The 16412-nt window shown below is 44.1% G+C and overlaps 1 protein-coding gene across 1 annotated transcript in view; it reads left to right on the top strand.

Annotated features, from left to right (window-relative positions):
* Positions 1 to 15739, top strand: part of LOC121316361 (zinc-binding protein A33-like) — a 17312-nt gene extending 1573 nt beyond the window's left edge. The window contains exons 2-5 of the mRNA XM_041251438.1: positions 3709 to 3939; positions 6842 to 6864; positions 6955 to 7073; positions 14967 to 15739. Of these exons, the coding sequence (XP_041107372.1) occupies positions 3709 to 3939; positions 6842 to 6864; positions 6955 to 7073; positions 14967 to 15520 (927 nt within the window). The 3' untranslated portion in view covers positions 15521 to 15739. The remainder of the gene's footprint in view (positions 1 to 3708; positions 3940 to 6841; positions 6865 to 6954; positions 7074 to 14966) is intronic.
* The last annotated feature ends 673 nt before the right edge of the window (positions 15740 to 16412 follow it).

Below are 16412 nucleotides of genomic sequence, written 5' to 3'. Positions count from 1 at the left end.
TTCATCAGTGACGCAGTACAGGTACTCTTGTGTGTGCAGAACACAGGGATTCATCAGTGACGCAGTACAGGTGCTCTTGTGTGTGCAGTACACAGGGATTCATCAGTGACGCAGTACAGGTACTCTTGTGTGTGCAGTACACAGGGATTCATCAGTGACGCAGTACAGGTACTCTTGTGTGTGCAGAACACAGGGATTCATCAGTGACGCAGTACAGGTGCTCTTGTGTGTGCAGTACACAGGGATTCATCAGTGACGCAGTACAGGTACTCTTGTGTGCAGTACACAGGGATTCATCAGTGACGCAGTACAGGTGCTCTGTGTGTGCAGTACACAGGGATTCATCAGTGACGCAGTACAGGTACTCTTGTGTGTGCAGTACACAGGGATTCATCAGTGACGCAGTACAGGTACTCTTGTGTGCAGTACACAGGGATTCATCAGTGACGCAGTACAGGTACTCTTGTGTGTGCAGTACACAGGGATTCATCAGTGACGCAGTACAGGTACTCTTGTGTGTGCAGTACACAGGGATTCATCAGTGACGCAGTACAGGTACTCTTGTGTGTGCAGTACACAGGGATTCATCAGTGACGCAGTACAGGTACTCTTGTGTGTGCAGTACACAGGGATTCATCAGTGACGCAGTACAGGTGCTCTGTGTGCAGTACACAGGGATTCATCAGTGACGCAGTACAGGTGCTCTGTGTGCAGTACACAGGGATTCATCAGTGACGCAGTACAGGTGCTCTGTGTGCAGTACACAGGGATTCATCAGTGACGCAGTACAGGTACTCTTGTGTGTGCAGTACACAGGGATTCATCAGTGACGCAGTACAGGTACTCTTGTGTGCAGTACACAGGGATTCATCAGTGACGCAGTACAGGTGCTCTGTGTGCAGTACACAGGGATTCATCAGTGACGCAGTACAGGTACTCTTGTGTGTGCAGTACACAGGGATTCATCAGTGACGCAGTACAGGTACTCTTGTGTGCAGAACACAGGGATTCATCAGTGACGCAGTACAGGTGCTCTGTGTGCAGTACACAGGGATTCATCAGTGACGCAGTACAGGTGCTCTGTGTGCAGTACACAGGGATTCATCAGTGACGCAGTACAGGTGCTCTGTGTGCAGTACACAGGGATTCATCAGTGACGCAGTACAGGTGCTCTGTGTGCAGTACACAGGGATTCATCAGTGACGCAGTACAGGTGCTCTGTGTGCAGTACACAGGGATTCATCAGTGACGCAGTACAGGTGCTCTGTGTGCAGTACACAGGGATTCATCAGTGACGCAGTACAGGTACTCTTGACGGTTCTGTTTTTAGGCACCAAGTTCGAAATATGCACCCCAATGCAGTGATCATGTCTGCCTATCTGTCTGTCTGTCACACTCTACTTAAACATGTTAACAGCGTTGAATTTTTACAATTTTCGAGAACGTTTGTCCTATCCTCCTGTAGATCTTGCGGATTTCATTTGGGAATAATCCGATACTTTGAGTTTGAATAAACAAATATAAAATAAGATCAGAAAGAACACAAAAGGAAATGACTGATCCCTTACAGGAGTAGTGCGTTGACACCCAGCTTCTTTTTTACAACCAGTATCTTAATCAGAAACATCAATTTCAATGCATTTTTGAAGGGACCAGACGTCGTGTTGTTTTCTACAGAGGGAAACCCTCTACAAGATACAGGCTCCATCTTTAAAAAATAAACCAGAACCAGTGCCACAGATACAGGGCTCCTCACAACCACACAGAAACTGAAACCAGAACCAGTGCCACAGATACAGGGCTCCTCACAACCACACAGAACCTGAAACCAGAACCAGTGCCACAGATACAGGGCTACTCACAACCACCCAGTACCTGAAACCAGAATGAGAACCAGTGCCACAGATACAGGGCTCCTCACAACCACCCAGTACCTGAAACCAGAACCAATGCCACGGATACAGGGCTCCTCACAACCACCCAGTACCTGAAACCAGAACCAATGCCACGGATACAGGGCTCCTCACAACCACGCAGTACCTGAAACCAGAACCAGTGCCACAGATACAGGGCTCCTCACAACCACCCAGTACCTGAAACCAGAACCAGTGCCACAGATACAGAGCTCCTCACAACCACCCAGTACCTGAAACCAGAACCAGTGCCACAGATACAGGGCTCCTCACAACCACACAGAACCTGAAACCAGAACCAGTGCCACAGATACAGGGCTCCTCACAACCACCTAGTACCTGAAACCAGAATGAGAACCAGTGCCACAGATACAGGGCTCCTCACAACCACACAGAACCTGAAACCAGAACCAGTGCCACAGATACAGGGCTCCTCACAACCACCTAGTACCTGAAACCAGAATGAGAACCAGTGCCACAGATACAGGGCTCCTCACAACCACCCAGTACCTGAAACCAGAACCAGTGCCACAGATACAGGGCTCCTCACAACCACCCAGTACCTGAAACCAGAACCAGTGCCACAGATACAGGGCTCCTCACAACCACGCAGTACCTGAAACCAGAACCAGTGCCACAGATACAGGGCTCCTCACAACCACCCAGTACCTGAAACCAGAACCAGTGCCACAGATACAGGGCTCCTCACAACCACCCAGTACCTGAAACCAGAACCAGTGCCACAGATACAGGGCTCCTCACAACCACCCAGTACCTGAAACCAGAACCAATGCCACGGATACAGAGCTCCTCACAACCACGCAGTACCTGAAACCAGAACCAGTGCCACAGATACAGGGCTCCTCACAACCACCCAGTACCTGAAACCAGAACCAGTGCCACAGATACAGGGCTCCTCACAACCACCCAGTACCTGAAACCAGAACCAGTGCCACAGATACAGGGCTCCTTACAATCACGCAGTACCTGAAACCAGAACCAGTGCCACAGATACAGAGCTCCTCACAACCACCCAGTACCTGAAACCAGAACCAGTGCCACAGATACAGGGCTCCTCACAACCACCCAGTACCTGAAACCAGAACCAGTGCCACAGATACAGGGCTCCTCACAACCACCCAGTACCTGAAACCAGAACCAGTGCCACAGATACAGGGCTCCTCACAACCACCCAGTACCTGAAACCAGAACCAGTGCCACAGATACAGGGCTCCTTGCAACCACCCAGTACCTGAAACCAGAACCAGTGCCACAGATACAGGGCTCCTTACAATCACGCAGTACCTGAAAGACATTTGTATAAAGTCAAGAGTGGATAAAGCCAAATGCAATCTGCACAGGTGGCAGCTAGGAGTGTGTGATAACGGTAAGTGAGACAGACAGATGGACAGGCGAGCACGGTCAGCACGTAAAGGTCCTCATTTTTTAATGATGACCCTAGAAAAGACTGTCTTTTTTTTTTTTAAAGCCTATGTATGATGGGGGACAGGGAGGGAACAGATCCTCCCCAATTCCAAAATCTGTCAGCTTTCTGTGTTTCTTTAATCCCCTGTTCTAACAGTGTTGTATTTAATTGAATTACAGAAAGACCTTGAGATGGCACTGGAGCCTATGAACGTCAAGATAGAAAAATATCATACATTCAAAACCCAATGCGTTTAGCTGGAAGACCACATTCAAGTACGCCAACTTCAATGAACCCATTTGAAATACATGTTCACAGCACTGTGTAATGTAATAAACTGTAATCAAATATACTCTGCATTTGTTATAGAAACAAGCCCAGCAAACAGAGAGGCAGATAAAGGAGGAGTTTGAGAAACTTCACCAGTTTCTACAAGATGAAGAAAAGGCCAGGATTGCTGCACTGAGGGGGGAAGAGGAACGAAAGGGAAGAATCATGAAGGAGAAGATTGAACATATAAGTAAAATAATATCATCCATGTCGGAAACAATGACAGCAATTGAGAATGAGATGAAAACAGAAGACCTTGTGTTCCTTAAGGTACAGCAGTTAAAGTATCACAGTAGCATTGTTCAGTGGCTTCCTCTAATCAAGTAGAACATGGATTTTCTCTCACTTCGCTCGTGGACCTAACGCAGCAAAGTGCCTGAGAAATACACTCTCAGCTTGATTAGAGGTAGCTACCGAGCACCTAGAAACATATATTATTCTCACTATTATAAGTGTTGTTTAAACATGTGGGCTGTATATCAGAAGTGGTACGAGATTCAGACTTGATCTTAATAATGGTCATATTAACACATGTATTTGACCTTTATCTTGACCACTGACCTGACTGCTTTGTTTTATTGCAGTAATGACAGTTCCAATGTGATTCAGCATTGGAGTGATCATTGTAGGGCTACACAAAGAAATATCCCTCCTCTAAGATGCATTCTGTTCTTTTTTGTTTCTGTCTGTGTTTACATCCTGGCTTCAGCCTCACATAGATATGTCTCAAATTTTGGACATGTCCGCTGTCTTGGTGCGAGTCCGTGTAATATGGACATGTCCGCTGTCTTGGTGCGAGTCCGTGTAATATGGACATGTCCGCTGTCTTGGTGCGAGTCCGTGTGATATGGACATGTCCGCTGTCTTGGTGCGAGTCCGTGTGATATGGACATGTCCGCTGTCTTGGTGCGAGTCCGTGTGATATGGACATGTCCGCTGTCTTGGTGCGAGTCTGTGTGATATGGACATGTCCGCTGTCTTGGTGCGAGTCCGTGTAATATGGACATGTCCGCTGTCTTGGTGCGAGTCCGTGTGATATGGACATGTCCGCTGTCTTGGTGCGAGTCCGTGTAATATGGACATGTCCGCTGTCTTGGTGCGAGTCCGTGTAATATGGACATGTCCGCTGTCTTGGTGCGAGTCCGTGTAATATGGACATGTCCGCTGTCTTGGTGCGAGTCCGTGTAATATGGACATGTCCGCTGTCTTGGTGCGAGTCCGTGTAATATGGACATGTCCGCTGTCTTGGTGCGAGTCCGTGTAATATGGACATGTCCGCTGTCTTGGTGCGAGTCCGTGTAATATGGACATGTCCGCTGTCTTGGTGCGAGTCCGTGTAATATGGACATGTCCGCTGTCTTGGTGCAAGTCCGTGTAATATGTGTACATACAGTGCTACCCCGTTGTAATGTGGTTGTCGGGGTCCATAATTAGGAGACTGCGCTATTTCTGTTTCGTCTCATAACAAATATTGGCATTTTTGTTCCCGAAATGATGTACAATTCCCGTAAGCCAGATTAATATTGTAGCATATGGTGGAAAATGAAGGATGGAGACACACACAATTTGCAGGTACTCGAATCCACGGTTTATTGGTACGATTATTTCCTGGGACACACTAATAACAACAGTCCTGCACTCTCACAGCAGCTTGTCTCGCTCGGCTCTGACCGCGCTGATGTGGGCACTCCCTATATGCTTTCATGCCCCCGCCTCCCCGGACGTCACCCCCCAGCCTGAGGCGAGCTTACCGCTTGCCTGAACACACACACACACACACACACACACACACACACACACATACAAACAACAGAGTCCGTAGACCAGTCCTGCAACAGTATAATCCCGGGTCGTTACAATATATACAGTATAATAGAAACTGCTATTCCACCAGTTTAAGGAGGCAGTGTGGTCCAGGGCTTGTAACCAGAAGGTCCCTGGTTCAGATCCCACCTCTGCCACTAACTGATTCACTGTGTGACTCTGAACAAGTCACTTAACCTCCTTGTGCTCCATCCTGCGGATGAGATGTTAAATCAATGTTCTATTGTAAGTGACTCTGCATATAATGCAGTTCACAGCCTTCCTCTGTAAAGCGCTTTGCAATGGTGAAGCTTTTGTTTCCACTATGAAAGGTGTTATATAAAAACAAATAAATTATATTATTTAAAGTTTACACCACTCTTTAAATTGTATATTTTTTTATAATAAATGTTGTAAACTGTAAATAAATAACATAGAATCTAAGCACTTTTACACACACTTGTATTGTTTCATACCGTAAAACTTCAAATAATCGCTGGTCTCCAATACTCTTTAATTTTGTAATCGATTGTCCATGCTTTGAGGGTGAACAATAAATAAATGTGTTAAAGCATGATACTTATTGCTTTTATTAATTTTTGAAATCATGTTTATTTATTGTGCTGCAAGCCTACCTTCATACACGCTTGTGTTCCGTTATTTACAGGGCTGTCTTTAGTGGATTTTACTGTTTTTATTATTATTACAATACAAACTCTTATTACCCACTGACACAGCCTTTAATGACGTTGCTGGAATGTTGTCGTTTGCTGATGTCGTTTCTATAAGGTTGTGCGCAGGCAGCTTTTTCATGGTTGCATCTGAAGTATATGCAGATGTTCGTGATCTTACATAATAAATGCTGAGTCTCAAATAGTCGCTGGTCTCCAATACACTCCGGGCCACTATCTGATATTGTAAATAAACGCTGGGTGCTTATTTAAAGTTTTACAGTACTTGATCTGCAACTTTAATGGATGGTTTGTTTTTACAGTGCAAGCACAGGAGCTTTAGAAGTACTGTATGGCCCTGTTTCAACTTAAATGCGTTTTAAATTCAGTAATGTAAAAACAACATTAAACCAAATCAGTCTTGTAGGTTTTCTTTGTTTTGTTTCTATTACAGTTTATCAAAGCATAATTCACAATGACATCACCAGGGTCCCTTACAGTATCTGGAACGTTCACCCAGCGTTTGAGTCAAATTGCATTATGGGGGAAATGGAAGCCACGACCTTACCATGTTCTAACTGATTCCGCACTGTGACAGGTCGCGTTCTAACTGGGCAGCGCTGGAGTTTTATACAAAAATCGATCAGGTTTATTTATCATTTGTCTGTTAAACAAAGTTTTTGTTTTCTTTATTTCAGAATTACAGAAAAACTAAGAAAAGGTATGTATGTAAAATCTAAGCTGTCTTCTTATTTCAATTGTATGGAATGAAAAAGCAGAGAGCAGCACTAACTCCTGAATGTTATTGCAGAGCCGAGCGCACACTGCAGGATCCACAGTGTGTTTCAGGAGCGCTGATAGATGTAGCCGAGCACCTGGGCTCTCTGAAGTACAAAGTGTGGGAGAAGATGCTGGGGATTGTTCAATACAGTGAGTACTGTGGGGCAGCATCACAAAGGAGGGGGTGGGGGTGCATATTCCCACAATCCACAATGTGTGGAAGCAGCAAGATACAGCTCTCTACAATCAATAATAACACACAATGAAATGTACAGACCTGGAGCAAATACACTTCTATCCATCTGAGTGGTTGGGGATTATTTTCAAAGCAGATCCACGGGAGGATAACGCTACACGCCGTTATTTCGATCGTTTTTTCTACAAATGTTTTTTTTTTTTTTTTCCACTAATTGAGTATTGCTGAAAACCTCTAGTTTGGCTCATTAGTTATTCAGACGTTTTCTTTTTGTCGGAATATGTAATGATCAGAGAATCTGCGTCTATTTTCCAAAGGCCAAAGTGGTCTATGCTTGAAACTTCCACCAGTTTGAGCTCTGCCTGTTTCAGAATGGTCTGTACGTGTCTCCGCCGGTATAAAGAGTCACCCTGACTTTCAACACGGATCCTCTGTTAGTAGCAGCCAACGATTGGAAGCACAAGAGCATCCAATCGTTATTGGGAGTTTATAGACCGCGTCATTTTAGGCAAATAATATTTTTTAATTGCATTTGGAAACGGTGGTGCTGGAACGGTTTTTAGTGGGTGTGCTGAAAGCCTTCTTACAAACTACTTTCTTTAAGTTGGTCGAGGCTCATACTGCTGGGGCGTAGCAGACACTGAGGTACAGAGGAGTCCGCCTGCCTAAAAATCGCCACGAAAAAAAAAGTACAAACATATATATACAGGTTTTTTTTTTTGTTTTTGTTTTTTAATAATGTGCCCACTTTCATTTTAGAGAGTGGCATAATGCTTTTATATTGTAGCGATCTCGGTTCCCGCAGGCAGATGCATCACACAGGGGAGGCAATCCACACACAGGCGGAGGGCGGGCGCTCCTGCTGCCTTCCCCCGTGCAAGCTACACTCTCCCCTGCCAGCCTCAAGTCCGCCCCGGACTTGCTCACCAGGCTGCAGTCCGACGAGTGAGTGCCAGGGTAGCGGCTGATATCAATGTAGCGATCTCGGCTCCGCAGGCAGATGCATCACACAGGGGAGGCAATCCACACACAGGCGGAGGGCGGGCGCTCCTGCTGCCTTCCCCCGTGCAAGCTACACTCTCCCCTGCCAGCCTCAAGTCCGCCCCGGACTTGCTCACCAGGCTGCAGTCCGACGAGTGAGTGCCAGGGTAGCGGCTGATATCAATGTAGCGATCTCGGCTCCGCAGGCAGATGCATCACACAGGGGAGGCAATCCACACACAGGTGGAGGCCGGGCGCGACCCCGGGACCTCTCCCACTAAAGCACAGCGCCGATAGTGCAAGAGCCTTTGCAAGGAGTTTATATCGGGTTTATGTCTTTGTATTTCATTACGTGACATACCAGCCCTGCTGCTGCCTTCCCCCGTGCACGCTACAAGATTATTATTTTTTTCTTTTCAATTTCTTCGTAACATTACTGTAATCTCAGGCTGTATACAAATTTGACAGGCGGGGTATTGAAACTTCGCTCCACAAAGACATGTTCGCTTCTCATTGGTCAGTTTTATTATCTACGAGGCGTGCCGCTCCGGAATTGGCTCATAATGACGGATCAGTGGATCAATGGATCCTGATCCAGATATTATTGAGTGGACGGTTCGGCTCTGTTCATACTCAAAGATTAAACCAATCTGTAACGCAATTCTTTCAGAAGCCAAGTCGAGGTCAGAATGTTTAGTGATTGTATTTCTTGTTATGTTCGTATTGTTTTTCTGCTGACAATCCTGTGTGATGTTTGGCTGCTATTTTGATAAATCAGTGTTTTTTCCTGTGCAATGGAAACGCCTTCACAGGGTCGGTACTAAAGGAAGTTTGGGATGCTGGGATTACTGCAGGCAATTACTCTGACAGACACTTTGAATATACATTTTCAGGAGAAATGCTGTTATTCATACAGTCTGCCGTGGGAAAATGGCAATAAACACAGAACATAAGAACATAAGAAAGTTTACAAACGAGAGGAGGCCATTCGGCCCATCTTGCTCGTTTGGTTGTTAGTAGCTTATTGATCCCAGAATCTCATCAAGCAGCTTCTTGAAGGATCCCAGGGTGTCAGCTTCAACAACATTAACAGGACTATTCTCTGCCAATTATGATCGGTATTCAAAACATTGGTGTAATATGACATAACATAAACACTATGTAGTTACACAAATCACTATTTTCTATATATTTTTAATAATAATAATAATAATAATAATAATAATAATAATAATAATAATAATAATAATTGATTTATTTTATATAGCACCTTTCATTACATAAATCTCAAAGCACTTTACATAAAGTTTTTTATTGTGGAAGATGGCTATTAGAGATGCATGTACCAGCTACCATGGGGACATGCAGTCTGCATTCTCAAATACTGAAACTCGCTTCTTCAGCCTAAAGTGAACAGACACAAGTGCCACTTCAGCACCAGTATGTACATTTATTAGGCTTTAGGATTAGGATTTAGCAGGCTTGTTGTTATTTTCATTTCATTTACTAAAGCAGGCTTGTTGTTATTTTCATTTCATTTACTAAAGCAGGCTTGTTGTTATTTTCATTTCATTTACTAAAGCAGGCTTGTTGTTATTTTCATTTCATTTACTAAAGCAGGCTTGTTGTTATTTTCATTTCATTTACTAAAGCAGGCTTGTTGTTATTTTCATGCCCACATCTAAAGTGCAGTAAAAGGTAGAGTGCCTGCTTCAGCCAGATTCTGAGCACAGTCACTGCCTGGTCAGTATGTCTCAGTGTACACCTGCATTTAGAAATCCATCAAACATGTTACTTGTTCATTTACAAAGCTTTTCTCAAATGTGGCAGTTTCTAACCCCACAGTGTTTTTAGGGTTTTACACCGGCACCAGCATTTTTGGACTCATTATACAGTTTGCTGGATTGATCTGCATTATTAATGATTTGCATGTCAATTAATTTTACCCTGATGGGATCATTCTTACTCAAATCAACTCGGCTTTTACTTGAATGCTGCATTTGCAGTGAGCTGTCACAGTTACATAGTTACATAGCACCCCCCCCCCCCACCCCCCCCCCCCCCCCCCCCCAAAAAAAAAAAAAAAGAAAATCAAATCACAGCACAACATTCCTTTAGACAGGGCTTGCGTTTGGCATCTTTCCTGATAAAAACCTTTGGAAGACCAACTTTCCAATAAAAATAGCAACAAAACTGTGTTATCAACAACTTGACAGGGTTTCATGGCCATCTTCCCTAAGAAGTACTTCTGTAAAACTCATCTCACTAAAAAAATAAATAAAAATAAAATTCCCCAGCTTGCCTCATAAAATAATTTATAATATCTTCTCAGAAAGTGAAAATAGCTGGAAAACAGTGATTTCAGTAGCTGTAGTGTTCTTTTGCATGTGACAGAAACCAGGCATTGCCCTCTAGTGTATGGGGGGATTTATTGCAGGCAATTCCCCCAATCATCCCATCTCTTTGATCTTCCTCTTAGTGAGATCCTAGTTTTTAGTGCTTTTCATGTCTTGTATTTTTGTGTGATGGCCCCGATGCCATGGGTTGGAAGTATTGGAGATAATTCTAACCATAAATTCACTGATTGTCGACAGCAATTTAAAAATATATATATTTTCCTAATGTTTTCTACAGAGAAAAAACAAATCCAAGGAAGTCTTGTTTTTAATGCTGATGTGTTGTAGAAAATGTGTAAAGCGGGCAGCTGAGTGTGTTTACTGACATGAGTTTATTTATTTCTCATCACTTTAACTGGTGCACACTAATGCTGTGTCCAGGCATTGCCCGACCTAGCACACGTTTATAGCATTATACAGTACTGGCTACTGGCTACAAATTACGACACTAAGAGAAAAAAATGCAGGCATATCTGGGTTAATATTGTGGTCCATGAGGTAGAAAGAGTTGAACTGAGTGCATCGTTTCGATATGTTGATTGGTCTCACAGCAGGATGGGTGAAAATAGCCTGAATGGCCTCGCCCTGTCCACAGAGACAAGGAGAAATGTTACAGCGTTTCCATAGATCAGGATATAGAGGATTGGCAAACTCTATTTAAAGTAAAGCCTCTGAAATCAGTCTCTCAATGAAGGTATAAAGCCATCTGCTTATTCAATTTATAAATTCTGAAGTCCTTTTAATATCACATATTTCTGACAGTGTGAACAGAGTCATTTTAGGTTGGTGTGGTTTTGCTGGGAGACAAGTTTTAAAAAAAAAGAAATACGAGTCATGAAATATTAAAGATCATGCAAGGTGGGTCACTGGTGTTGCTTTGCAGTTTGCATGAATAGTCTCCAGGCTTTAGAAGATGATAACTTTCAGCTTCGTAACATGAACGGGATATACACTGTTCAGTCCTCCTACATGTGTTGGACGGTCGGAACCCATGTGGAATGTGTACGTGTGTGTTCAGTCCTCCTACATGTGTGGGATGGTCGGAGCCCATGTGGATTGTGTACGTGTGTGTTCAGTCCTCCTACATGTGTGGGATGGTCGGAGCCCATGTGGATTGTGTACGTGTGTGTTCAGTCCTCCTATATGTGTGGGATGGTCGGAGCCCATGTGGATTGTGTACGTGTGTGTTCAGTCCTCCTACATGTGTGGGATGGTCGGAGCCCATGTGGAATGTGTACATGTGTGGGATGGTCGGAGCCCATGTGGAATGTGTACATGTGTGGGATGGTCGGAGCCCATGTGGAATGTGTACATGTGTGGGATGGTTGGAGCCCATGTGGATTGTGTACATGTGTGGGATGGTCGGAGCCCATGTGGAATGTGTACATGTGTGGGATGGTTGGAGCCCATGTGGATTGTGTACGTGTGTGTTCAGTCCTCCTACATGTGTGGGATGGTCGGAGCCCATGTGGAATGTGTACATGTGTGGGATGGTCGGAGCCCATGTGGAATGTGTACATGTGTGGGATGGTCGGAGCCCATGTGGAATGTGTACATGTGTGGGATGGTTGGAGCCCATGTGGATTGTGTACGTGCGTGTTCATTCCTCCTACATGTGTTTATTTAGTGGATAAGGTAAAACGTTAGTTTCTGGTTCTTGGTGCATCTAAATAACTTGCATTACTTGAACAAGATGTCATTCTGACAGGAATGAATGGAGCAGCTGCTTTAGGATCACACTTTTAATTTGAGATATTGCACAATTAACAACCTAAATCTTTTATAGGTGACAAATATTGCTTCCCGCTGTATTTGTACCCTTTAATATACTGTAACTGTATTGTACTTGTTAATGTGGATAGCGATATTGCTTCTGGCTGCCAGAGTAATGAACATCAATGATCATTTTGAATGCACACATACAGTGGCTTGCGAAAGTTTTGACCCCCCTTGGCATTTTTCCTATTTTGTTGCCTTACAACCTGGAATTAAATTAAATAAGACAAAAAAACAGAAAACTTGAGCGTGCATAAGTATTCACCCCCCCCAAAGTCAATACTTTGTAGACCCACCTCTTCAGTCTCTTGGGGTATATATCTATAAGCTTGGCACATCTAGCCACTGGGATTTTTGCCCATTCTTCAAGGCAGAACTGCTCCAGCTCCTTCAAGTTGGATGGGTTCCGCTGGTGTACAGCAATCTTTAAGTCATACCACAGATTCTCAATTGGATTGAGGTCTGGGCTTTGACTAGGCCATTCCAAGACATTTAAATGTTTCCCCTTAAACCACTCGAGTGTTGCTTTAGCAGTATGCTTAGGGTCATTGTCCTGCTGGAAGGTGAACCTCCGTCCCAGTCTCAAATCTCTGGAAGACTGAAACAGGTTTCCCTCAAGAATTTCCCTGTATTTAGCGCCATCCATCATTCCTTCAATTCTGACCAGTTTCCCAGTCCCTGCCGATGAAAACCATCCCCACAGCATGATGCTGCCACCACCATGCTTCACTGTGGGGATGGTGTTCTCGGGGTGATGAGAGGTGTTGGGTTTGTGCCAGACATAGCGTTTTCCTTGATGGCCAAAAAGCTCAATTTTAGTCTCATCTGACCAGAGTACCTTCTTCCATATGTTTGGGGAGTCTCCCACATGCCTTTTGACGAACACCAAACGCGTTTGCTTATTTTTTTCTTTAAGCAATGGCTTTTTTCTGGCCCAGCTCTGTGGAGTGCACGGCTTAAAGTGGTCCTATGGACAGATACTCCAATCTCCGCTGTGGAGCTTTGCAGCTCCTGCAGGGTTATCTTTGGTCTCTTTGTTGCCTCTCTGATTAATGCCCTCCTTGCCTGGTCTGTGTGTTTTGGTGGGCAGCCCTCTCTTGCCAGGTTTGTTGTGGTGCCATATTCTTTCCATTTTTTGATAATGGCTTTAATGGTGCTCTGTGGGATGTTCAAAGTATTGGATATTTTTTTATAACCCAACCCTGATCTGTACTTCTCCATAACTTTGTCCCTGACCTGTTTGGAGAGCTCCTTGGTCTTCATGGTGCCGCTTGCTTGGTGTTGCAGACTCTGAGGCCTTTCAGAACAGGTGCATATATACTGAGATCATGTGACAGATCATGTGACACTTAGATTGCACACAGGTGGACTTTATTTAACTAATTATGTGACTTCTGAAGGTAATTGGTTGCACCAGATCTTATTTAGAGGCTTAATAGCAAAGGGGGTGAATACATATGCACGCACCACTTTTCCGTTATTTATTTTTTAGAATTTTTTGAAACAAGTTATTTTTTTCATTTCGCTTCACCAATTTGGACTATTTTGTGTATGTCCATTACATGAAATCCAAATAAAAATCCATTTTAATTCCAGGTTGCCAGGCAACAAAATTGCAAAAATGCCAAGAGGGGTCAATACTTTCGCAAGCCGCTGTACATCTGTATTGTGTCAGGTATATCATATATGTTTAAGAACAATTTACTGCAGTCTGTTCAGATTACACTGTTGCATTGTCCAGCAATAGAGCAGATTGTCTTAACAGTGTAGCCTCCATACAAAAAAAATAAAACGATAAAGCATACTCGAGAAATCCAGTGTGAATGTTTGCATCTGTGTTTTGACTCGTTTTCCGCGCTGTTCTGGACCGGTTTCATTGAGCTTGTATAGCATTGCTAACACATCTGAAGCAGTACCATTGTGTGACGAATTGCACTGTTTAAATGCTCATTACTTATTTAAAGCTCCTCAGAACCACAGATAATTAAATGTGATCTGCTGGAGGGTGGAACGGGGTCCAATTTACAAAATAGGAGGACATTGTTTAAATCATTACAAAAATACAAAATAAAAACCCTTCCCAAAATCAGACCCGTCATCTCTCAGTTCAATATTAAAACACTGTGAGCTGCTCATCGTATTGAGGTGAGCTGGAAGAGCATTCCAAGAGAGCAGAAGGCTTTCTGATCCCATGTTGGTCTGCATTAAAACTCCTTGTAAAGAAACTCCTGCAGTAGAACACAGACTTCTCTGAGTTCAGCCCATTGTCTTGGAATGCTCCCAGAGCTCTAAGAATGTTAGTGCTGCTCAGTGTCCCAGTGTTCTGTTCTAGAGCTCTGTGATAGAACTCTGTGAGCAGCTACAATTCTCACTGCCCAGAGTTCTGGAGCCAGAGTTCTACTCAAGTCATCCAGCCGGACATTAGTTCAGCATTTATATACTGCACACCCTCTCAGCCAATCAGAGCAGGGTTTTTACACACTGTGATTAAACAGGTTTACATGCTGCTTGTGTGATATTTTGACAGACACATTTCTGCTTTTTTAAATTGTTTGATATTGAATAATAATAATTGAAATGATGCATTATAATACTAAATGTAATATACAGCTCCTGCCTCTTAATGTATTCCAATGCTTCAGTGTGCGGGTAGATGTTCTCATTTCTAACCCTGTCTCTCGTTTCCTCTCTCAGCTCCAGTGACTCTGGATCCCAACTCTGCAGCACCCTGGCTCATACTGTCTGAGGATCTAACAAGTGTGAGAGTCAGTGATGAGAAAGAGCAGCTTCCTCACAACCCAGAGCGGTTTGATACCAGTGTTTGTGTGCTGGGCTCTGAGGGATTCACTTCAGGGAAACACTGCTGGGATGTTGAAGTTGGAAACAAAACTGCCTGGAATCTGGGTGTGACAAACGAGTCCAGCCAGAGGAAAGGGAGCATCACTGTGAACCCAGGAGCAGGATACTGGATTATAGCCCTGACAGATGGGGATCAGTACTGGGCATGCACCTCACCATGGACACAACTCACTGTGGAGAAGAAACCCCAGAAGATCAGAGTTCAGCTGGACTGTGACGGGGGGGAGGTGGCATTCTTTGACTCCAGTGATATGAGACCTCTCTACACTTTTAAACACAGATTCACTGAGAGGATGTTTCCATATTTCTGTCCTTGCTTAAATAAAGATGGGAAAAACCGTGCCCCCCTCAGAGTGTGCCCTGTGAAGGCAGTTATAAAAGTGGACTAGCCCAATGTGTTGAGGATGAAGAGTAGGGCTGTATAATAATAATAAGAAGCCTGTGACCCTGCTGGCCGCTGCACACTGATGGGGGGGGGGGAGGTGTGGCAGTTACAGGGGAAGAGTTTCAGTGAAGCTCGTTTCCTCCTGGGTTAAAGGGTTGAGCAGTAAACCAGTAAGAACAGGAGCAGGTTGTGTCGTTTACTGGAGGTGCTGGGGGTGTATATGGGGGGGGGGTCTCATTGGTATAATATCATGTCACTCTGACTGCAGCCAATAGAAACACAGTAAATACATTATTCCTGCTGACTGCTCAACACACCCTTGTGGAGGAACTCACATTAAAAGAACACTGGCTGGCAGTCAACTCTTTGTAATGAATGTCAGTGTTATAAATCTAATAAAGTTATGACACCACATTGTTTATGTAATTATTTATTATCTAAAGATTGGTAATAACCAAGGCATTAAAACATGACCTAACCTTTACATTTGCTTTTGTATTTGCAGTTTTTAATTCCCTTTGAATGGGGTGAAGCCCATTTCTCCTGCAGCACACTGTAGAGTCACTCCCTGTGCAGCAGGTATTAGGATCCCACCTGGAGCTTTAAACTCCCTTTACTGCACCCAGGACTGCAGGTGGAGTCAGCTGCTCAGAGTTCTATCATAGAGCTCTAGAATAGAACCCTGTGTCACTGCTCTGCACCAACATTCTTAGAGCTCTGGGAGCATTCCAACACTGCATTCCGCACAGGACTGTTGAGCTAATGAAGGGAGGAGCATGTTTTTTAAAGCTTGGTTATTACCCCTTAATTATAAAATGAGAGGTGAACATTCCCTCTCCTTCTCTGAGGATGCTAGCTGCAGTCAGCTTCTAAATCGAACACAAATGCTTCCTAAT

Source organism: Polyodon spathula, chromosome 5 (genome assembly GCF_017654505.1).
Source record: "Polyodon spathula isolate WHYD16114869_AA chromosome 5, ASM1765450v1, whole genome shotgun sequence".
Classification (NCBI taxonomy): domain Eukaryota; kingdom Metazoa; phylum Chordata; class Actinopteri; order Acipenseriformes; family Polyodontidae; genus Polyodon; species Polyodon spathula.
The sequence above is the reverse complement of the archived record's forward strand: the minus strand, read 5'-3'. Positions and strand labels throughout refer to the sequence as shown.